This window comes from Squalius cephalus (genome assembly GCF_949319135.1).
Source record: "Squalius cephalus genome assembly, chromosome: 7".
NCBI lineage: Eukaryota > Metazoa > Chordata > Actinopteri > Cypriniformes > Leuciscidae > Squalius > Squalius cephalus.
In genome coordinates, this window is record NC_137128.1 from 18824882 (window position 1) to 18850035 (window position 25154).

The 25154-nt window shown below is 36.2% G+C and overlaps 1 protein-coding gene across 1 annotated transcript; it reads left to right on the forward strand.

The window, feature by feature from the left end:
• The first annotated feature begins 1558 nt into the window (after nucleotides 1–1558).
• On the forward strand, nucleotides 1559–24652 carry ccdc39 (coiled-coil domain 39 molecular ruler complex subunit). Its single transcript, XM_079877174.1, has 20 exons — nucleotides 1559–1748; nucleotides 1852–1971; nucleotides 2079–2225; nucleotides 8673–8831; nucleotides 11000–11092; nucleotides 11218–11346; nucleotides 11514–11705; nucleotides 12567–12670; nucleotides 12778–12910; nucleotides 15234–15428; nucleotides 15536–15700; nucleotides 18056–18193; nucleotides 18453–18661; nucleotides 19223–19346; nucleotides 20278–20437; nucleotides 20801–20907; nucleotides 22538–22678; nucleotides 23272–23451; nucleotides 24092–24180; nucleotides 24357–24652. Exons 1-20 carry the CDS (start codon nucleotides 1656–1658, stop codon nucleotides 24520–24522), a joined length of 2844 nt encoding a protein of 947 aa, XP_079733300.1. The 5' UTR covers nucleotides 1559–1655; the 3' UTR covers nucleotides 24523–24652.
• Nucleotides 24653–25154: the final 502 nt, after the last annotated feature.

Below are 25154 nucleotides of genomic sequence, written 5' to 3' on the forward strand. Positions count from 1 at the left end.
TGATAGGTTCATGAACATGGATAGGTAGAGAATGAACTCAAGTAAATTTTCATTGTCACTGAATTATTTGCTGACTTTATGAAATTATTGGTGGTTAAAATAATAACAGGTGGACAAGTGGTATAAAGAAAGGATGGATGTTTTTCAATCTTTCGCATACAACCAGTTACAATTTTACCTTATTTTTAACTGGATTTAGATGGTAAACAATATGTAAAACATTGCCAACGAACTTTAAATGCACTACTTCAACTTTAAACAAATTACTTTCACAAATATGTACGCTCTCAGTGTCCACTCTGTTAGCTCTTAACAGTGAACATTCTGACATAAAATCAGCCACTGCACCATGTCTGAGCAAAAATAAGCTAACATAAGGTTTATCTAATAAACAAGTGCATGGTCTTTAAAACTGTAATTTTAAAAATAGGATTTTTCTACTAACCTTTTCATATTTCCATTAAAAGGGTGGACGCACTAAGGTTGACCACATCAAATTTGTTCAAATACTCAGTTAAAAAATAATCAAGGATCTCACTAACTTGCCCAAGTTGTTTTACCTCCAAAGAAGTGATGACTGCTTTATTATTTGATGTCATTTAAGTTTTACAACTTTCATTAAAAGGGAAAGTAGTCAAAAACAACACGGTGGAGTGGAGTGATCAATAAATTGAAGGACAATCTAAAAACCTAAATTATAATTGTTAAAATAAATGTAATAATTGAATATATACATTAGAGAGAATCATTACTGATATACCCAACAATGTAAAGAGAAATTAGGGAAAAAATAATGTAAAGTAGGCTAAGTGTTGTATTTATCATGAAAATGGGATACAAAGGCCTGGTGGCATAGGAAAAATTGGGTATTCGGTTATCCGGACCACACCTATAACCACACCTATTTCTGAATTTTTTAAACAAAGTTTATTTAAAAACCACACCTATTTCTATTTACGTGTGGTCCGGATAACCGTATAGTACCAAAAATTGTGATGTGGTGGTTCAAAAAAAAATGCTGTAAAATATTTAAAATGACATTTTTTTTTAATCAACTAAATGCTTATAGCTCATGAGTCGGTGCTATCTGGGCAAATTGTGTTATTCATTACTAACGCAGGTTTAAAATTCATACTGTTCAACATTTCAAGTCAGTAAAATCATGATCTGGGGACAAATTCAAGTCAGAATTGCGAGTTTAAATCTTCAATACGGGCTTTTAATATGGAAGCTCGTTTCCACCATTGAATAAAAATAAAAAAGGTAATTCTGACCTCTCCACCTTTTCTAACCTTTCTGACCTTTTTCCTCGCAACTACGATTTTATATCTCACAATTCTGCGGAAACAAAGTGAGAACTGTGAGATAAAAATGTACAATTATCTTTTCCTTTTTTTTATTCCGTGGCGGAAACAAGCTTCCAAAACCTCCTAACCTGAGATTAAAAAACAAAACAAAAACAAAAAACAAATTCAGTTCGCGATAGAGGAGCGTTTGGCGACACCTGTAGGTTGAATGCGGCACATCTACAGTTAGCGTCGTTGCTATGAAACGAATCTTGTAAACACAACGATAAGCAACGGCGTTCGTAAACGTCTGGTAATCTCATCGAGCCGTTTGTGTTTTGTTCCTGAACGTCTCTGAAACAGAGCAAAATGTCTAACGCTCTGTTGTTAGCAGAAGTTGGTTGGGACGCGGGTTTCGCCCTCCCTGTGGCAAATGCAGAGAATAAAGCATTACAGGAGGAGGTGAGTAAGAAGTCTATCTGCTAAATGACATGTCTGAATAACTGATTTAAGAGGTGTGTGTGTACCTAAATTTAATTTTCTTAATTTCTTCTTCTCTCTACAGCTTCAAATGAAGCAAAAGGAGCAATTAAATCTTGAGAACAAACTTAATAAACACAAAGATGTTATAAAAGCTTTGACTGAGCATCTCAAAAATCTAAACCAAGAGCTCTCTCACACTCAGGTATGAGATAATGGCAGTAGAGGAAGTTGATTCTTCCTGTATTTTCTGGTTTTGAACAGTAAGGCTGAATGTGTAATGCTTGAGCGGGATTGTTCGCATGTGTTTAGGCTTTGTGCAAAGCCAGAGAGAAGGAGACTGAATCTGAGGAGCATTTCAGAGCACTGGCGGAGAGAGAGGCAGGCCGCTTGAAGCAGGAGATCACTGAGCTGGAGAATCAACTGAAAACACTGAATGAGAAGAAGAACGCACAAGAGGTTACAGCCGATCCACACCTCATCCATATTACATGACCTGTGCTTTCGCATAAACAGTCTCAAAGCAACCATAAATAAAGAAACCATCATTCATTGGTGTCTCACAAACTACAAATGTATAAACATGTGTACACACACTACAGTTCAAAAGTCTGGGGTCATTAAAGGTGCTCTAAGCGATGTCACTCGTTTTTTAGGCCAAAAGACTTTTTGTCACATACAGCAAACATCTCCTCACCATCCGCTAGCTGCCTGTCCCCTGAACACACTGTAAAAAAAGCAGTTTCTGTAGACACCCCAGGCTCCACAAACGGCAAGAAAAACAAACTGGGCTCACCCGCACCACGAAACATAACAAACTGTTCCAGCCAATAACCGACAAGAAGGATTTGGGGTTGGGGTTTGGGGGGTTAGTGGGCGGATGAGGAGGAGGGAGGGTCTAGCTAGCCTCCGTTTTGTTTGACAATACTTTAAACGTCAACAAGAAGTGACGTCACCCAACATCACTTAGAGCACCTTTAAGCTTTTTTAAAAACTAGTGCAAAATGCCCGTGCAAAATCAGTTTTTGTTTGTGTTTTTAGTAATTGTTGGTTTGGTGTGTGCTCATTGTTACAATTATACAGCAAAAGTTCAGTGACATTTTTATTTGTGCATGGTAGAAAGCACACAGTGAACTCCGAGAAAACGCTATGCTTGAGCAAACAGTTTGTGAATAGGCAACTACAAATGATGCCCGTGAAAGAGACTGTGAACGCATTGAAAAGGATATGTTTAGTTGGTGAATAGCATAGGCTACTATTACATAGTAGCGATAACGTTAAGCGCACCAGAATGAAATATAATCTTCAGAAGTAAACAGCATAGCTGACTTACAGATTCAGTTAACATCCACAAATGAATAAGCGCGACGTTTCAGGGAGCAGTGCAAAGTGCCCGTGCAAAATCAGTTTTTGTGAGCTGATCGCCGTCAAAAAAGTTCAGGAGATATTTCTTGGCGACGGCTGATTTCAACAGTTTCAATATGATAAAAAATAACTTTTATATTGATTCAATGGATTAATTGCATTTTGAAAAAAAAAAAAGTGTCATGAATTTATTGCATTTTTTGAAAATCTTTGAAAATCAAAATCTGGATTTGAATTTTTTATGTTATTATAACCTAAAGATGCTATGTGAAAGTTTGAAACAGAAAATAGTGGTTTTCATCTTGCCACTTTCTTGGTAAAGAAAACACATTTTTACTCAAATGAATCAAAATGGATTTATCACGTTTTGGAACCAAACTATAATATTCAGAAGTAAACAGTGTAGCTGACAGAGTGTTTATGTCAGAATGTTTATTTTTAAACCACAACCTTCTTGGGGCTTCTTTTACTGGTATTTTTAACGATATCTTTTGGATTTCTCATCCAAACAACGTCAAACTTGGCACTGCACTTACTCGTGCCCGTAGCGAGACACCTGTCAAGTTTGAAATCCATCGGACTAACTGTTCGAGAGATATGCGAATAACAGACATACAGACACACACACAGACATACAGACAGACAGACGTTTCTGTATTTTATAGATAGACTAGTGCAAAATGCCCGTGCAAAATCAGTTTTTGTGTGTGTTTTTAGTGGCCTAATTGTTGGTTTGGTGCCCGTGAAAGAGACTGTGAACGCATTGAATTCAGGGAGCAGGCTAGGTTACTACAAATGATGGCTTTGAATAAAACTAGTGCAAAAAATGCCCGTGCAAAATCAGTTTTTGTGTGTGTTTTTAGTAATTGTTGGTTTGGTGTGTTTGAGTGCTCATTGTTACAATTACACAGCAAAAGTTCAGTGACATTTTTTTTTGTGCATGGTAGAAAGCACACAGTGAACTCCGAGAAAACGCTGCGCTTGAGTAAACAGTTTGTGTATAGGCCACTACAAATGATGCCCGTGAAAGAGACTGTGAACGCATTGAATAGGATATGTTTAGTAGTTGGTGAATAGCATAGGCTACTTACAGTAGCGATAGCGTTAAGCGCACCAGAATGAAATATAATATTCAGAAGTAAACAGCATAGCTGACTTACAGATTCAGTTAACATCCACAAATGAATAAGCGTGTCGATTCAGGAAGCAGTGCAAAGTGCCCGTGCAAAATCAGTTTTTGTGTGTGTTTTTAGTAATTGTTGGTTTCTTGGTAAAGAAAACACATTTTTACTCCAATTAATCAAAATGGATTTATCACGTTTTGGAACCAAACTATAATATTCAGAAGTAAACAGTGTAGCTGACAGATTGTCAGAATGTTTATTTTTAAACCACAACCTTCTTGGGGCTTCTTTGACCGATACAACTCTCTAGTGTCAGAATGTTTATTTTTAAACCACAACCTTATAAAAATGATATATTTAACGATATCTTTAGCATTTCTCATCCAAACAACGTCAAACTTGGCACTGCACTTACTCGTGACCGTAGCGAGACACCTGTCAAGTTTGAAATCCATCGGACTAACGGTTCGAGAGATATGTGGTTAACAGACACACAGACAGACAGACAGACACACACACACACACACACACAGACAGACAGACGTTTCTGTAATTTATAGAGAGATGGATTTATCACGTTTTGGAACCAAACTATAATATTCAGAAGTAAACAGTGTAGCTGACAGAGTGTTTATGTCAGAATGTTTATTTTTAAACCACAACCTTCTTGGGGCTTCTTTGACCGATACAACTCTCTAATGTCAGAATGTTTTTAAACCACAACCTTTTAAAAATGATATATTTAACCATATATTTTCCATTTCTCATCCAAACAACGTCAAACTTGGCACTGCACTTACTCGTGCCCGTAGCGAGACACCTGTCAAGTTTGAAATCAACAAATGATGCCCGTGAAAGAGACTGTGAACGCATTGAATAGGATATGTTTAGTTGGTGAATAGCATAGGCTACTATTACACAGTAGCAATAACGTTAAGCGCACCAGAATGAAATATAATATTCAGAAACAGCATAGCTGACATATAGATTCAGTTAACATCCACAAATGAATAAGCGTGTTGATTCAGGGAGCAGTGCAAAGTTCCCGTGCAAAATCAGTTTTTGTGTGTGTTTTTAGTAATTGTTGGTTTCTTGGTAAAGAAAACACATTTTTACTCCAATTAATCAAAATGGATTTATCACGTTTTGGAACCAAACTATAATATTCAGAAGTAAACAGTGTAGCTGACAGATTGTCAGAATGTTTATTTTTAAACCACAACCTTCTTGGGGCTTCTTTGACCGATACAACTCTCTAGTGTCAGAATGTTTATTTTTAAACCACAACCTTATAAAAATGATATATTTAACGATATCTTTAGCATTTCTCATCCAAACAACGTCAAACTTGACACTGCACTTACTCGTGACCGTAGCGAGACACCTGTCAAGTTTGAAATCCATCGGACTAACGGTTCGAGAGATATGTGGTTAACAGACACACAGACAGACAGACAGACAGACACACACACACACAGACAGACAGACGTTTCTGTAATTTATAGAGAGATATAATATTCAGAAGTAAACAGTGTAGCTGACAGAGTGTTTATGTCAGAATGTTTATTTTTAAACCACAACCTTCTTGGGGCTTCTTTTACTGGTATTTTTAACGATATCTTTTGGATTTCTCATCCAAACAACGTCAAACTTGGCACTGCACTTACTCGTGCCCGTAGCGAGACACCTGTCAAGTTTGAAATCCATCGGACTAACTGTTCGAGAGATATGCGAATAACAGACATACAGACAGACAGACGTTTCTGTATTTTATAGATAGACTAGTGCAAAATGCCCGTGCAAAATCAGTTTTTGTGTGTGTTTTTAGTGGCCTAATTGTTGGTTTGGTGCCCGTGAAAGAGACTGTGAACGCATTGAATTCAGGGAGCAGGCTAGGTTACTACAAATGATGGCCGTGAATAAACTATAATATTCAGAAGTAAACAGTGTAGCTGACAGAGTGTTTATATCAGATTGTTTATTTTTAAACCACAACTTTCTAAGTGCTTCTTTTACTGGTATTTTTAACTACATATTTCATATAACACATATAACACAGATAGACAGACAGACATTCAGACAGACGTTTCTGTAATTTATAGATAGACTAGTGCAAAATGCCCGTGCAAAATCAGTTTTTAAGTGTGTTTTTAGTAATTGTTGGTTTGGTGTGTGCTCATTGTTACAATTACACAGCAAAAGTTCAGTGACATTTTTATTTGTGCATGGTAGAAAGCACACAGTGAACTCCGAGAAAACGCTATGCTTGAGCAAACAGTTTGTGAATAGGCAACTACAAATGATGCCTGTGAAAGAGACTGTGAACGCATTGAAAAGGATATGTTTAGTTGGTGAATAGCATAGGCTACTATTACACAGTAGCGATAGCGTTAAGCGCACCAGAATGAAATATAATCTTCAGAAGTAAACAGCATAGCTGACTTATAGATTCAGTTAACATCCACAAATGAATATGCGCGACGATTCAGGGAGCAGTGCAAAGTGCCCGTGCAAAATCAGTTTTTGTGTGTGTTTTTAGTAATTGTTGTTTGGTGTATTTGAGTGCTCATTGTTACAATTACACAGCAAAAGTTCAGTGACATTTGTATTTGTGCATGGTAGAAAGCAAATACCGATACTGACATAATGACATACAATAAATGTGGAACATTGAACTACACGATTCAGGGAGCAGGATACACAGTGAACTCCAAGCTACTTAAGCTCCGCTGCTTTCTTCGACCCTCTCTGTCTCTGGTCCTGGGCTGTGCTCACTCAGTGTCAGTGTGAGAGGGGGAGGGGCCAGCGGCTAGAGCGGCAAAAGCCAGTGTGTGCTTCTTTTACCGATATATATATTTAACGATATATTTTGCATTTCTAATCCAAACAATGTCAAACTTGGCACTGCATTTACTCGTGCCCGTAGCGAGACACCTGTCAAGTTTGAAATCCATAGGAATAACGGTTCGAGAGATATGCATGAATAACACACACACACACACACACACACACAGACAGAAAGACGTTCCCGTAATTTATAGATAGATATAATATACAGAAGTAAACGGCGTAGGTGACTTACAGATTTCAGGGAGCAGGCTGCACAGTGAACTCCGAAAAAATGCTACGCTTGAGCAAACAGTTTGTGAATAGGTTATTACAAATGATGGCCGTGAATAAAATATAATATTCAGAAGTAAACAGTGTAGCTGACAGAGTGTTTATGTCAGATTGTTTATTTTTAAACCACAACTTTCTTGGGGCTTCTTGTACCGATATATTTACCGATATCTTTTGCATTTCTAATCCAAACAATGTCAAACTTGGCACTGCACTTACTCGTGCCCGTAGCAAGACACCTGTCAAATTTGAAATCCATCGGACTAACGGTTCGAGAGATATGCGAATAACAGGCACACACAGACAGACAGACAGACAGACGTTTATGTAATTTATAGATAGATAAAGTAATACTGATATCGCAAGCACCCATTAAATTCATCAAAAGTGACACATTTTTAATGTTACCAAAGATTTCTATTTCAAATAAATGATGTTCTTTTGAGCTTTCTGTTCATCAAAGATCCAGAAAAAAGTATCACTGTTTCCACTAAAATATTAAAGGTAGGGTAGGCAATTTTCAAAGAGCCTAGCAATAGCGAGCTAGCTTTGAAGCTAGCATAAGATTCCACCCTCCCTTCAGAGCGTCTCCAAAAGCCACGCCTCCTTCAAAACGCATGAACGCTTACAGCAGGAAGCAAACAAAAGTGGTGTGAGAGACGGCGGTAAACTACCTCATGTCTCAAAACACATAACATTACAATAATAATGAACATAAACGACTTAAAGAACACTGACCTGTACCACCTGACTGCTGCAGATTCATTTCGGCGTTGATAGTGTCGGACCGAATGCAATGATTGGACGAACATTTTATGGTCCTACTCCTTCCACAAACGGTATACAGTATACAAATAAAAATTAATTTAGACCACTTAAATTAGTGATTGCAGTCAGGATGTGACAACACTTTCAACCAGCATAACAAAAAATGTGTCTGGAACAAATCTCCTACCCTGCCTTTAAGCAGCACAACTGTTTTCAACACCGATGACAATAAGAAATGTTTCCTGAGCAGCAAATCAGCCAATGAAAATGATTTCTGAAGGACAAGGAAGACTTGAGTAATGATGCTGAAAATTCAGCCTTGCCATCACAGCAATAAAATACGCTTTAAAATATATTAAAAAAGAAAACATTTATTTTAAATTGTAATAATATTTGACAGTTTTACTGTTTATACTGTATTGATCAAATAAATGCAGCTTCTTCAAAAGCTGGACGTTTTAAATACTTTTATTTTATTAGAAAGGAACATAATCCTAATCCTAATGTAATTCTGTCAATATCTTCACAGAACAGCATCTTTAAAGCCACTCAGAAGCTTGAGGAACTGAAGAGTCAGCTGAAATGGGACCAGCAGACCCTGGAGGCCTGGCTGCAGGAATCAGCACACAAGGATGAAGACACCATGGCCATCATCAAGTACGCCAAGCAAGATGAGAGCAGGATTCGAGTGAGTTTGTAGTGCCAGCTGCTTGAGTTGGGTCACTTTGAAAGCCAATACTGAGCTGTCATAAGGAAAATGTAAAAGGTTGGTTGCTTTAAAGCAGCCATTCTCAAACTGTGGTCCGTCCGCGGACCACTAGTGGTCCGTGAGGGTACTGCAGGTGGTCCGTGGAAAGGCAAAATAAAATATAAAATAATTTTTTTTTTTTTACCTTCATTTTACCAGGAAATTCCCATTTAAAAAAAGAAAAGTAAAAAGAATATGTAGGCCTATATTGATATAACATTTTAATTAAATTGTCAAGTTATTGTGTGATTACTAAAATAGCCTAGTGGTGTTCGGCCGTGACATTCAAGTTCAGTGCCGTTAGAACCACAACATTGGTTCGGTGGATAGCAACAGGTTCTCTGAAGAGAAAAGGGCAGAGGCAAATATGTTCTCATTATCACATCACACGCATAGCCTTTAATGGTGCGTTCACAACGGACGAAATTTCGCTTCAAACTTTTGTTTTTACGCGCGTCAATTTAGCTCTTGATGCGCGAATTGATACAAAGTGGTCAAGCGTATCACTAGACGCGGCAGGCGCGAATTTCACATAATCCCTTTTTGAATTTGACGCGCTATTCGCGTCTGGTGTGTGAACGCAGTCGCACAGTTAGGCATAGGCAGTTTATATGAAACGAAATGTTTATAAATGGAATGAATAAGGCCTGTTATTATTTTATTTTCCAGTTAGTTTCTTGATCTCGCGTTTCTGAAATGTTTTGCAGATGTGCTGTTAAGTGGACAAACTTTTTGAGGACTTGTAAAACTCGGAAGATTAATAATCCCCTAAAATCGCCAAAGGTTTTGAAATGTTGACTATATTCCAGTGTTCTTATTACTGTATAGATTTCATACTACATTGCTATGGAAATAAGCCTGTTGTTCAAATGAACCTGATTATGCCCTCGGGCGCTTGAGTAGCCTAAATAAATAAATTAAATATGTGGCAGCCGTTGTGTGCAGTAAACTTTCCTTTAACAAGCCTGTTGTAGCCTACTGTGATGACCAGTTATAGTTTTAGTGCTAGTAAGCCTATTTAAAGGTGCAGATTAATTCAGGTAGGACTGTGTGTAGACATATTTTATGATGTGTATTATGAGGTGGTCCGCGAAAATTCTTGATTACAAATAGTGGTCCACACACTCAAAAAGTTTGAGAACCCCTGCTTTAAAGGGTTGAATGCATTTGCAGCACTCAACTGTTAAACCAAAAGTGTGAGACTGCCAAGTAACACAAAGTACCTGGGTGAATCTCACAAGTCCTGCCAAGAACATATCATATCTCGTATCATATCTCACCCTAAACGAACAAGTGAGCACAGCTGATTGACAATTGCCAAGGACCAGATGATCTTTAATTTGTACATTATGATAATTATAATTTAGGGGACAAATGTGCTTAATTGTAAAAGGTAATATTGTCACAATAAGCTTTAGTTATAATATATTTAATATCAAATATTTAATTAAAATAAAATAAAATGTATAACATTAATTGTATACAATGTATAAGGATTATTTTAGTATCATTGATATACTATTATAGCTTTTGTTCATATTTTGAATTACATTTTCTTTTTATATTTTCATTTTTATTTTAGTTTCATTGAAATACTATTATAGCTTTTGATAATATTTTGAATTACATTTTATGTTTACATTTTTGGTTAAAAAAGTTATGTTGTATTCTGTTGTGTTTTTGACATTTTTATTAGTTTTTTAAAAATATGTCTATATGGTTTTTATTAAGTTTTATTTTTGAATTTTAGTCCATTTAGTTATATTGGTTATTTTAGTACTTCAACTTAAAATAAATGAAAAATGTATCAAAAATCATGATAAATGTTGCCTTGGCAACTAGCTAAAATAAAATAATTTTTTTTAAAATATATTTTAATATATTTTATTTTATTTCAGTTCATTTTAATGTTTATGCTTTTAGTTAATGACGCTAATACCATATTTTAATTTAAATATTATCACAATGTGACATTTTTTATGAGACTCACTCACTTGTATGGCAAGTATTTTAGAAATACTTGAAAAGCAGTATGCTAAGCTATAGTTTGTATTGCAGAATAATTGCCATGTCTGGGCTGATATAATATCTGCTGTCTTTTGAATCAGGAGCTGACACTGAACATTGAGAAGTTGACTCTTGAAGCCAACCAGAAGAGAAAGACCTTGAACAATGAAATCACTGAGTCAGTTACAGCACAGGTGATGGATATTTTTCTGTGCTCCCTCACATTTCTCAGTTGTCAGAGGACATTTTTATGCTTTGAGCATGCCATCATTCTTATAGGCTTTGGTCTTTGCATATGCACTTGTATTTTGGGATCCAGTTCGCTTTGGACAAGACAGCCGAGAGCTTTCGTCAGGCTCACATTGAGAGGCAAGAGATTATCGACCAGTGGGAGAACACCATCGAACAAATGAGGAAAAGAGACCAGGAGATACAGCAGTGTGCCATGGTAACCTGAAGATGGCGCTCTTTTAATACTAAGACATCATTAAATGCACAGCGTTTCTGTAGATGTAAACATATACATTGTAATTTTCTTAATAAAATAACTACATCTACCATTTAATTCTGAAAATGGTTTATTCAACTTTGATTGTAAATCACTCGATCTTCTAGTTGCAAGCGGAGGTGAACCAAACGATTAGAGAGAAGAATGATTTGGTCAAGGAGAGGAAGGACTTCATGGAGCGTGAGATAGAGAACAATAAAGAGCTGGAGAGGAATATAGACACGGTTGAACGTCAGGCGCTTCGACTCAGACAGCATCTCCAGGAAGAGGAGAGGAACGATAGACGACTGCAGCATGAGGTGAGTCCATGACAGCTTACCAACATCGGGGTGCTTCTCGTTTCTTCGCTCCTCTGTCCTCAAACCTGTGACCCAGAGGCCGATCAAAGTCCATCATGATGAAAGGCGCATCCATTGTTAGAAAGGAAAGGATCTAGTACTGTGGATCTCAACATGGAGGCCGGGCCCACTAGAGGGCCTCAGCAAACTTCCAAGGGGGCTTCAAGATGACTTAAAAAACAAGCATTAAAAGTCAAGATATTTCATAATACTTGGTATTTTTATACCAAAGTTCCCCCAAAAATAAAAATCTACAATTTACTCAACCTCAAGTTGTTCTAAACCTATATGTGTTTCTTTCTTCTATTGATCACAAAATAAGATAGTTGATAACCAGACATTTTCTGGTCCCCATTGACTTCCATAGTCATTTTTTTCATACTATGGAAGTCAATGGGGTCCAGCAGCTGTTTGGTCACCCATATTCTTCAAAATATCTCCTTTTGTGTACAGAAGAAAGAAACAGGTTTAGACTAACCTAAGGCTAAGGGTGAGTAAATGGTGACAGAATCTTCAACTATCCCTTTAAAGTCAGAAAGGTTGAGATCCACTGATCTAGTCCCATCATACCAAGGCTGTTTTAGTACCTTAACAACATTTTTTTTTTGTTCTTCAAAAACATTGGGTTACTATGTATATACCACAGTAGATTAATATGGTTATCATGGACATTATACCATGATACCATGGTTTTATACCATTAATGTACTATGGTACAGCCACAGTACATCTTTGTAAGGGTAGGGATTTTTTCATGTTAATCAAATGCAAATAAAGATATAAATTTGGCGAAACTAATCAAATGTGGTGTTTTGCTCTCAGGTGAAGGTTCTGAAGGGAACTTTAGAACAAACAGCCACAGATGTGGAGACCACCAGATCTCAGCTAACCAGCATGAAAAAGAACATTCAGAACAAAACAGCAAAGTAAAGCTTTTTCTTTTCTCAGACGACTGCTCAGTCTTATAGTTCACAGCAAATTCATAGCAAATATCCAATTCATTGTAGTAATATATATAGTTCTTTTGTTCTAGGGTTGCAGAGGTAAAGCTGCATATTGCTGCTCTGAAGGAGAAGCTGCTGGTGGTGATGGAGGCAGTGCTGGATGGTGAAGAGCAAGCAGCACAGATGGAGCAACTGCGCAAAGAACAGGAACAGGACATTAAAGTGAGTTTGACTCCTCTGACTCTTTTTAACTTCACAGCAATTCACTGGCAATCTGGGCATCAGGCACCTTCTGTTTTGCAAATCAGATGGGGCTAGATGCCATACTGTCACCTCTCTCTTTCTCTCTCTCTCTCTCTCTCTCTCTCTCTCTCTCTCTCTCTCTCTCTCTCTCTCTCTCTCTCTCTCTCTCTCTCTCTCTCTATATATATATATATAACTATACTCTATTTAGTATTAGTATAGTTTCAGAAATGTTCAGAAATGTTAGTATATCTATTGACCACTCAGGAGGAGAATTATTTTAGTATTAGTTATACACTATAAATCAAATTAGTTTTATTAATTTTGAGTTAGCTTTCATTTTTAATGTTCATTTTATTTGTAGTTACATTTTTAGTAATTTAGTAATTTTTTAAATATTCATTTTTATTTAGGTTTAATTTATTTTTAGTTCAGTTTTGTTTAGTGAGCGTTTCAGCCTATATTTATATTTTATTTTATTTTACCTTTATTTCAATTAATAAAACTGTTTTTAATAGTTTTATTTGACTATAGTAAACCTGGTCCACAGTTTTGGAAAAATAAGACGCATGATTTACTGTTATAGCCAATAACTCATAAATACCAGATATTATAATTCTGTGCTATTTTGTAAGCAAGTTAATAAAACACTAAAAACTAAAATGAATTTACAGCATTATAATGCACAGTATGGAAAATGGATATTCATTTAGAGATTTTCTAAAGATTACATTTAACCACCAGTGCTATTAAATTATTAGTGTTATTAAAATATTAACAAAGTGAGTGTTAAATGTAAAAATAGGGGAAATGAGAATTACAATTGATTAATGCACAATTAAATTTCCAATATCAACCCATACCTATATTATTTTAAAATATATTTTTTTAAATGATTTGTTAAGCCTGTTTGTGATTGACTTGTTAATGAAAGTTATTATCGAGGGCTTGGAACCAGAGGGGCGTAAGTGGCATTTTGGGCGAAAATGAGTTCTATATATCAAATTAAAGGTCTTGATGAGCTCTATCTAGTTGTGCCAAAAAGACGCATCAGAAATCAACCTGTATTGAATAAAGCAACGAAACAACAAAGACCTAACACAAAAGTTTGAGCATTGTTTGGAGCCAGAGGGGCGTATGTCCACTTACACCCTTCTGGCTCTAAAAAATACATGTATGGCCTACACATTGTTTGGAGCCAGAAGGGCGCAAGTGGCATTTGACCAACTTTACAGGAGAGCCAAAACAAAATTTTGACCACACTTCAATCAACTGTATTTATTAACCTTCATCCACAACATTGCAACCACATACATACTTATATGAGTAAGTTCTTAAGTGAACATATTATGGCATATTAACACGATGAACATATTCTAAAACCTTGCAAAATCTTGAAAATATGGCAAAAACATCAAATACGCCTTTTTGGCACCAAACATTTCCAATGCTTCTAAAGAAAAATAGGGCGTATCTGCTGATCAATGCAGAAATGATTGGTCAAAACATTGGTTAAAAACACTCTAACTTCATAACTTTTCATTTTATTTAAAATACTGTATACATAGTCATTTAATTTCATCATTTCAAATTGTTTAACATTTAATTTCCAACCGTTTAATTAAAATTTTTATTCAACTAAAGTGAACTAAAAAGTGAAATGTGTAATAAACAAGAGAAATTAAACTGTTTGAAATTAAATGTTAAACTGTTTTAAATGAAATGCATTAATGTGAACTCATGAATAAAAATTGAAATTAAACTGTTTGAAATTAAATGTTAAACTGTTTGACATGAATGTGAACTCATAAATGAGAATTGAAATTAAACGGTTAGAAATTAAATGTTAAACAATTTGAAATGATGAAATTAAATGACTATGTATACAGTATTTTAAATAAAATGAAAAGTTATGAAGTTAGAGTGTTTTTAACCAATGTTTTGACCAATCATTCTGCATTGATCAGCAGATACGCCCTATTTTTCTTTAGAAGCATTGGAAATGTTTGGTGCCAAAAAGGCGTATTTGATGTTTTTGCCATATTTTCAAGATTTTGCAAGGTTTTAGAATATGTTCATCGTGTTAATATGCCATAATATGTTCACTTAAGAACTTACTCATATAAGTATGTATGTGGTTGCAATGTTGTGGATGAAGGTTAATAAATACAGTTGATTGAAGTGTGGTCAATTTTGTTTTGGCTCTCCTGTAAAGTTGGTCAAATGCCACTTACGCCCCTCTGGTTCCAAGCCCTCGTTATGATGTGTCTGTACTTGGATTAATAAAGCATTAATTGTGTAGGAGATCGATGCTCAGCTGCTCCGGCAGAGAGAGCTCATGTTCAGGAAGAGTCAGGAGTTGCAAGGGCTGCGTGAAAAAGAGAAGAACATCACAGCTGAGATCTGCGCCACTCGGGCCGCCCTCTCCAGCCTGGAGAGCAGACTCAGCAAACTGGACCAGAGCTTTCTCAAACAGCAGATGATCATCTCCAACCAGGCAAGAGAACAAATAGTTATCATCTGATTAAATTTGTCAGCATGCAAGCGGGGTTGTTTTCTAGAAGCTGACAGATGACTCAAGTGTCCTTCTTTTGTTTGGTCTAGGACTTTCAGATCCAGATGCTGGAGAGGAAGACTTTACACTTGCAGGGGAAGGTGAACACAAAGGAGAAGGAAGCTCTGGAGAAGAGGGCTTCTGATCTGGCTGAAGCTCTAGAGGAGAAGAAGAGGACGGCCGCCACACTCAAAACACAGCTGAAGAAACTCCAGGTGAGAGTGTGTTTCTCTGCTGTTATATTGATTTCTCAGAGCTCTCCTCAGCTTTGGAGAACAGCTGTTTTCAGTAGGCACACAGGTCCGATTCACAGGTGATATGTCATGTATGTGTTTATTGATTGATTACTGATTTCAGTTTTTTGGTATTCTGCCCTTGAGTTGTTGCAATTAAAAACAATGCACCTTATTTCTATTTCTCTCAATCTTACATTCCCTGCTGTCCCTTATGCAATATAAATATTTGGCTCAGTCATGAAACTCTAGAGCAGGGTTCACCAATCTCGGTCCTGGAGGGCCGCTGTCCTGCAGAGTTTAGCTCCAACCAGCTCCAACACACCTGTTTGAAAGTTTCTAGTATGCCTAGTGAGACCTTGATTAGCTGGTTCAGGTGTGTTTAATTGGGGTTGGAGCTAAACTCTGCAGGACAGCGGCCCTCCAGGACCGAGATTGGTGAACCCTGCTCTAGAGGGAACAGGATGATTGGTCCTTTGCATGCAATCTGCAAGCAATCACATCATTACCACATGGCACAAGCTGATTGGCCTCTGCTGATCCTGCAGCCAATGAGATTGCTTGCTCAAGATTTAAATAGTCAGGGGCACGTTCAAGTTCAAAACGGTGCGCAACGTTTTGCTATGGTTTCCGGGTTGAACGTCATGTTTCCTGGAAACGGCGTGCACCGGTGTGCAACGGGGTTTGAGATACGTTTTCTCTTGTTTGGTGGGTGTGTCAGAACTGCAGTCCAATCAGCAGCAACATGTATACAAAGCACGCGGTATTAAAGTGAACTCGCACAATAGGTTCAAGGAAAGTAATTTACAAATGTGTTCAATGCAACAACTGAGGATATTAGAAGACATGTTTGTCGTAAGTTTTATTGTAAAAATATAGGATATCAACATAATGATGTAGTTGTTTATATTTTTAGCTTCATTGCAAGTGTATGACATTTAGAAATAAACAATGGTAATTAAGTGCTTTCCTAAAAATGAGAAAGAAAATGCAGGGTATTAAAACAGTATGAACTACAAATAAAGTCAGTATGTGAGGCTAAATAGATGTGTTTTAGTCTGAATTAGGTAAGATGTGTGCTTCAGTTTCAGCAATCCCTTCACTCGATTGGGTTGTTCTCTTTTGTTCTGGGCGGCAAGTGCAGTAACTGTAACATCGGGCATATTTTGTAGTATTAAAAACATATTTATACCGACTTCATCAGGCTCAGAAAATTCTTCACAAAGAACACAAAGAATGGCCTTCTCAGCTGCCATAGTTGCAACTCTTGCGTCATCAGAACAGTGTGTTCAACGCATCACCGTTTCTGTTTAAAAAACGTTGTGCAACGTTTTGTCGGGGCTGTACGCAGCCCTGGTTCAGTGTTTGCTGTAGGCTAATCCTGTATTGCGCTATCAGAGTTCCTCTGAAACCCTCCACCTCCCCCATCTCCACCTGCCTGGATCTGTTACGGGATTTATGTCTGTCTATTTCGCAGCAGCTGCAGCAGATCTTACATTCTCACAGCAGCGTGTCTGTCTATCTATTATCAGTAGCAAGTCTATACTTGCTCTGCAGCAGCAGCAACATAGCAGATCTAGTCTGCCAAGAAAAAATACATTAATATTGCCATATTCAGTAACATGCGAAAACTGTTCAGAGAGTTGTCATGATTGAAATATAAAGTTGCATATAAATGAGCATTGTGAACTAGTGAACTAACAGATTTAAAACAATTTGGCAGGTGTTATTTGTGATATTTCAAGACAAAATAAAAAAAATAAGAAATTATATATTATTTAAAGCTGATTAAACATATTTTAGGAACATAAACAGTTGTTTTTTTTTGCATTGCACCTTTATTTAACAATTAAGCACATTTTCTAAATTCTTCACAATTTGTAATATTCTTATTTAAATTATTTTAATTAATTAATTCATAATAATTAATTATTACTGATAATATATATATATATATTAAGTTTGGGGTCAGTAAGTCTTTTTTTCAGTGACAGTAAAGACATTTATAATGTTACAAAAGATTTATATTTCAAATAAATGCTGTTCTTTTGAACTTTAATAAATTGCATTCAAAATATATTCAAATAGAAAACAGATATTATTATATACAGATAACAATTTCACAATATTACAGTCTTTACAGCATTTTTCATGAAAGAAAATGTATCCTTGTTGAGCATAAGAGACTTATTCCAAAAACATTAAAAAAATCGTACCACCCCAAAACCTTTGAACGGTAGCATATACTTTTCTTTACTATTCTTTTGATTTGGGGGTGGAACATGACCTGTTTTTGGACCTGTGTATGGATGTTTCTAATGGTGCATATATTCTCAGGATGATATCCGCTGCATTAGGAAAGACGCAGAGAAGAGCGAAGCAGAGAAGAGAGATCTGACCTCCAAGATCCAGGAGCTGGAACTCTTCATCGACATCTCTGAGAAAGACCAGAAAAAACTCAGGCTCAAAAAACAGGTCAATAACTTGATTGTCCACCACTGATAAATGTACCAGGTATCTGTACCAGGCCACAGTATTTCACTAAATTCAAACTCTCAACCGTTATGAATTTCTCTACTTGCCAGTTTGCATGCATTAAATATTTCTCATTTTTATCTATTGTGGATAACTTAATCTATCAAAGCATTTTATAAAATATCAGCAGTAAACCATGTTAGAGAACAAACCACATTTGCTCTGTTGCACACGTGTGAACGTCGTCTTCTTCCATCAGGACAGTATGGTGGAGAAAGGTCTCCTGAAGATGGAGGTTCAGCAGCTGAGAGACCTGCTGTATGACAGAGCAGATGGAGTGCTGACTCTGGAGAAGAGACGTCTACAGCTGCAAGCGGCCATGAAAGAGAGAGAGGAGGAGATCCGTCTGTACCGAGAGATGCTGGTTAAACAGATCAAGCTCACCGAGCAGGAGAGACAAGGGCTCAGGTAAAAACACGCTAGCCAATGATAAATGAAAATGATTTTATTATTTAGTGTGGCTTAGAAGACACATTTAAAGGTATAGCGGAGGATTTTCTTTTTCCGGGTGGATCATCAAGACTATTGGTCCTCCTAAGTGTCAATCATTCTGGTGATATGTTTACGTAAGGGCGTCGTACGTGCTCGTGCACACGATTCACACGATGGCGTGCGCTCAAAACACAGGTTGGGCTTCCCACTGATGCCTCAGTCGCGAAGTTTCTACTTGACAGGTAAAGTTTGGCACGCTATTTGGAGAAATCCATTTAAAATCACTGCTAGTAAAAGTTAATGTAAGCTATGATTAGCTCGTGCACACGTTTAATAGGCGTTCCCTCTCGGGAGCAGGTAGAGTGTTGCGCATGTGCATTTTTTCAAAAAGTGGAGAGGGCGGTTCTTTTCTAAAATTCGTGAAAATCCTCCGCTATACCTTTAAACGACAATACACATATAAAAATGGAAATAAGTTGATCTGCACTGATGTCATATGCAGTATTTGACTCAACATTTTTCTCCACCTGGCCTCAGTAATTCGGTGAACGAGAGAATGTTCAAAATTGACAAGATGAGGAAGAGGTATGAGATCCTGACTGTTTCCATGGCTGCACCAGAGGGAGAGGAGGATAAATCCCAGGCCTACTTCATCATAAAGGTATCATACCACTATTTTTAATAACATTGATTATTTTTCCACTTAGATGCATTGAGCTCAAGTGCACAAGGTAGAATCACAGTAAAATAAGTCATATTATTTCATGCATCAGATTCCTAGAATGAAAAAGCTTGTTCAGAAACATGTGATAGCATGCTTAATGAAGGATATCCCTTTTTTTTTTTTTTTTTGAATAGTAAACAACATTCTTTAATCTTTATATAGTGTTATTTCATAATATAAAAAATAAAAAACAGTATACACTACCATTTAAAAGTTAGGGGTCAATAAGATTTTTAAAGAAATGTGTACTTTTATTCAGCAATGAAGAATTAAATATATCAAAAGTGACAACAAAGACATTTATAATGTTAAAAAATATTTATTTTTCAAATAAATGTTCTTTTGAATTTTCTATTCATCAAAGAATCCTGAAAGAAAATGTATTGTGGTTTCCAAGAATTAGGCAACTGTTTTCAACATTGATAATAATAAGAAATATTCCTTGAGCACTAAATTATTCATCATATTACAAAGATTTTTAAGGATCATGTGACACTGAAGACTGGAGTAATGATGCTGAAAATTCAGCTTTACAGGAATAAATTACATTTTAAAATACGTTCAAACAGGAAAGTTATTTTAAAGTATAATACTATTTCACAATTTTACTGTTTTACTGTATATTGTTGATCAAATAACAATATTAGTTTGTTAATTTTGTGACTAGCTTTGGTAATCACAAAATACTTCTTTCAAAAGCATTAAAATTAAATATGGTTTCATCAAAAACAAAGAAGAAGTGCAGCTTGGCTTTTTGCATTCAAAGCATTCCCAACTCCTGACTACTCCATATTTTTCTCTATATCTGATGAACATTACAACTCTATATATGTCACAATTTCTAATAAACTCTGTACTTTTTGCGAAGGCAGCTCAAGAGAAAGAAGAACTCCAGCGTCAGGGGGATGTTTTGGACGCCCAAATCCGCAAGGCAGAGAAAGAGATCCACGCTTTGGAGAACACCCTGCAAGTTGTCAGCAACTGCAATACAACCTACCGCAAAACCCTGACCAAAGTCACCGAGTCCAGTAAGTATTTCTATAATATTAAACTCATAGATTACTCCAAAACATAGTCATGCTCAAACACTTTAACTCATTGGCAGCTTTTTAAAACATTCTTCACCGCTAATGTCACCATGTGTCTGTTAAGTTTGTTTGGTTACCTGAAGTATGAGGAAAATAACAGCTGTAGCTATGCACAAGCAACACGTCATCAAATTAAATATTTTCAGCTTAAGCCATACCTACAAGCAAACGTCACTTTTTTGTGGTATATAGAGATATACTATGTAGGTTTTATTTGGCATGTAAACAATATCTGTAATGTTGCAGTGTATATAATCAAACAGAATTTTGTTGTGAGCTGAGCAGTGCACCATCTCGCTGTAGGTCCCGCACACCAGGAGAAACTCAAGCTGGAGGAGCAGAGACGAGCAGCCGAGGACAAATACAAATTTAAGAAACGGCAAATCCGAGACCTGCAGGAGGATGTTGAAGTAAATATTCTTCGAGACAGAAAATGCGGACAAAAACTACATTTATAGAAATATGTGAAGTATAATCTCTCATGATACAGAAATGTATTTCCTAACATTAGTTAATTGATCTATTAGGTATCATGGAACTAAAATTTTTTTCATTTAATAATTATATTTAAATTATATATTTATTTAAAATATATTTAAATATTATATATTATAAAATAAATATTTAAATATTGTTTTGTTTTAATTATAATTAGGTCATTCCTGCAGTTAGTTTTGTGGATTTTGATCTGAGCAGGTTTGTTAAAAAAAGAAGAAGTTAAAGTTCTATTATTATCTTTTCAGAAGGAGAAAATGTCTGTCCATCAGAAAACACACTGGTCAAGCTCAGGCCTCAAGCTCGAGTAAAACCTAATAATCATTGTGCATAATCAAGTGCATTGAGTAACAGCCAGGGTGGACATTTTAAGCTAATGAAGCCCATTACTAGCTGGGAAAGAACAACATGCTAGCAGAAGATATATTACCTGTCCATTTATAAATAAAGAAACATTTTCATGTCCAGTATAAATGGACACATCATGTTGTGTTCGATGCTATTAGATAAATATTCAAAAAATTAGGAAACTAGAAAAGTTTATGACTAACACTTTGTTCTTGAAGTAAATTATGTCACTTCTAGCAAGTCATGTGATTTAGGGCATATACTATATGGACTAGGGTTTGAAAGACAAACTAATTTAATGGTTTACACCTTAAAAAAAAAGTATGTATCACAATACATATTATATAAATATTTTATGTCAAGGAGAGTAAGTAAATGTATATAATAAGAATAAGAAATTGCTAATTAAGATTTAGATAGACCATAAGTAACCATAGAAACAAACAAGGATCAGGAACAACACTGTCAAACAGAATAGAAACAAACCAAAAGACAATTTAACTAACATACTTGTGACAGGGGGCAGGCAAAACCTATGCAATCATTTCCAATGGATCATCTGATGATTTGTGATTTTTGGGGATAATGTAATTGTCTCCCAAACTTGATCAGAAAAAATAACTTGTATATCACCAGTGATGTCCTTAGACCAAGTAGTTGCTATGGAAAGTAGTTTGTATGAGTTTTTTTTATGAGAGAGGAGTAAATAAATAAAGCAGAGGTAATAAGAGTTTTCAGATGGAAGGATTAGCTTTCGTAAAGGATGCATGAGCAATTGTGGATTTCACGGAACTCCGTAAGCGCGAAGAGCAAACCATATCTGGAGATACATGAAAAAGGAAGAGCATGGTAAATTAAAAATGTCCTAATATCCTGACATTTTCAGGCCTTTGTCAATTTGTGCCGAAACAATTTACATTACATGTGACCCGTTAAAGGGTTAGTTCATCCAAAAATGAAATTCCCAAAAATGAAATTCCACATATGTGCCCTATAATTCAAAGTGTGTACTTTCACTTTAATATTTATGTTACTAGGTAACACAAAAGTTAAAAAGAATGTTTGAAAACAAGTCTAACAAGTTTCTGTAAACCTGTTCTGTAAAAAGTAAAAACATGTTAATTAGCAAGGCCAGCTTGATTCAGTAATGTTAAATAAAATAAAAGCATTGATGATGGCACATTTTTTACATTTCAGAGCATGTCAAGGACATTGGAGGGTCTTCTTCAAGAGGAAGCCGATCGGAACGAGAGCATTGAGAGGAACCGAGCACATGTTCTCTCTCTCAACAAAGACATCCTCTCTCAGGAGGAGAAACTCAATAGAGCCGCCAAACAGGTCTGACATACGCCCTCACAATTATCCAGCTTTATCTTTTCAGATTCATACAGAATCTCAATGACTTTTCTTTAGTAATTAAGTTTATAATAGTCAAGTCACCTTTAGCACTTAGCAATAGGCTATTAAATGGCATGTTTCATTGCGACAACTTACGCTATACAGTTTGACAACATGCCCTGCTAAGTAAAAAGTAACCCTATACAAGGTTCTGTCATGAAACTCCTGGCACAGGCTGATGGGTCCTTTACCGGCAATCTCTGCTAGCAATCACAGCCCTCATTTATAAATTTTATTTCATTTATATTATCAGCAGCCAATGAGCTTATGTGTGTCATGTGTGTATTTGCAGTAGCAAGTCCTGTACATAGAAGCATAGATCTATTAACATATTAACATGATATGACCAGACATATTAACATGGTCATCCCCATTACCATGTCAAACACTCTTAGAGTTGTCATGACGGGAATATATTTATATGTAATGTATATATGGCCAGTAATGACCAAATATACCCATATTATTGTTATTATCCAATATAAGACAGAGAGCGCCTGATCTTATAATCTCATCCTATTTTTGTCTCACAGTGTGCCAAATATACCAGAGAAATTCGGTCTGCTCAGAACACCAAAGAGAAGACTTTTGAGGAACGCGACATTGAGCTACGAGAACTCAGAGACTTAAATAAAAGCCTAAATAAGATGCTCCTAGAAGCCATAGAGGAGAATCCTGACCTGGCAGATACAGTACAGATACGTTTTATGCAGGTACAGCTTGACTGGAAAAATTACACATCATGATCTATAAGCAACATGTAGTCATTGTAAAAAAAATAAAAAAAAATCATTACAAATCAAAAAATGTAATTGCTGCTTGTGGATAAGTTAACTGCAAGTTTCAAATACTTTAAATTACCTCATGTTGAGTAGGCTAAAGTTGAATATAAATTTCTGAGATTATTGTGATAAGTTGTAAGCATATACACTACTGTTCAAAAGATTGGGGTTGATTGATAATTGAACATTTGGGGTTAAACATTGATAATAAAAAGAAATGTTTCTTGAGCAGCAAATTAGCATATTAGAATGATTTCTGAAGGATCATTTGACACTGAAAACGGAAAATTCTGCTTTGACATAGCAGCAATAAATGACTTTTTACCATACATTAAAAAACATAATAATTTATCACATATTACAGTTTTGTCTGTATTTTTGATCAGATAAACCCAGCCTTGGTGAGCATAAGAGACTTCTTTCAGAAACATTAAACAATTTGAACAGTGCTTTTTTACAGTGGGGTCAATTTATCAGAGGAATTCTTCTGAGATTATTTTACTCATTACTTGCTTTGTTGCATCTAAATGAAGCTACTAATGAACTGTAATGGTTGTGTTCCTCATTGCAGGCTGGTCTGACTCTGCCCTCTCCTGCTTCCACTCCATCCAGCCGTCTGAGCTCAAAGATCAGCTCAGCGCGCAGTTCTGCTTCACATCGGTATTCACATAATCATGCTTTCAACTGCAAACTATTGCGATTTATATTCCACACGTACAGTACTTCTGCTGCTATCCAGCATATTATCCAGTCAAGTGTGACTGTTTATACCAGACCAATATGCATGACGTGGAAAGTCCTGATTGTTGACTTACGTTGCCCCACATGCGTTTCAGATCCTCAAATCTATCGGCCTGCAGCAGTGCCAGAAGCCAGTCTGTCCTGTCCCCCCCAGTGAAGACAGTGGATCTGGGATTGGGCCTCTCCGTCACGTCCCCGCAAGGATCTCTGCCGCCCAGCGCTGCCAGCAGCAGCAGGAGCAGCAAGTGCAAGAGCCCATAGGCACATCAGATCTCCCTGTGAGGAAGACTTGTGTGTCTGTCAGCCAGGAAGTTATTGTTTTTAATTATACCACCGTTCTCGTTATTCCAGTTTTACCTCAATGTTTAATTTATTCCACTCAATGTTATCTTTAAAATTCACTTTTATCTGTGTGTGTGTGTGTGTGTGTGTGTGTGTGTGTGTGTGTGTGTGTGTGTGTGTGTGTGTGTGTGTGTGTGTGTTTTCATTTCTTAGAAGTTTGTTATTAGTTCAGACTTTACTGTTGATTATACACTACCGGTCAAAAGTTTGAAATAATTAAGACTTGGATTTTGGGATGGATTTATTTGATATTTATTTTAAAAAATACAGTGAAAAGAGCACTATTGTAAAATATAATTACAATTTTAAAGAACTGTTTAATACTTTAATTATTTATATATATATGTCAAAGACATTACTCCAGTCTTCAGTGTCACATGATCCTTCAGAAGTCATTCTAATATGAGGATTCGCTGCTCTGTTGTTGTTGTTATTATTATTATTATACAATGGTACATAAATAATCATCATATCAGAATTATTTCTGAAGGATCATGTGACACTGAAGAGTAATGATGCTGAAAATTTCAGCTTTGATCACAGCAATACAT

Excerpts from the sequence above, each read along its gene's own strand:
- ccdc39 (XM_079877174.1), top strand. The coding sequence starts at position 1,656 with ATGTCTAACGCTCTGTTGTTAGCAGAAGTTGGTTGGGACGCGGGTTTC. Across the intron at positions 8,832-10,999 it reads AAGATGAGAGCAGGATTCGA|GAGCTGACACTGAACATTGA; the intron begins GTGAGTTTGTAG and ends CTTTTGAATCAG. Across the intron at positions 18,662-19,222 it reads CAGGAGAGACAAGGGCTCAG|TAATTCGGTGAACGAGAGAA; the intron begins GTAAAAACACGC and ends ACCTGGCCTCAG.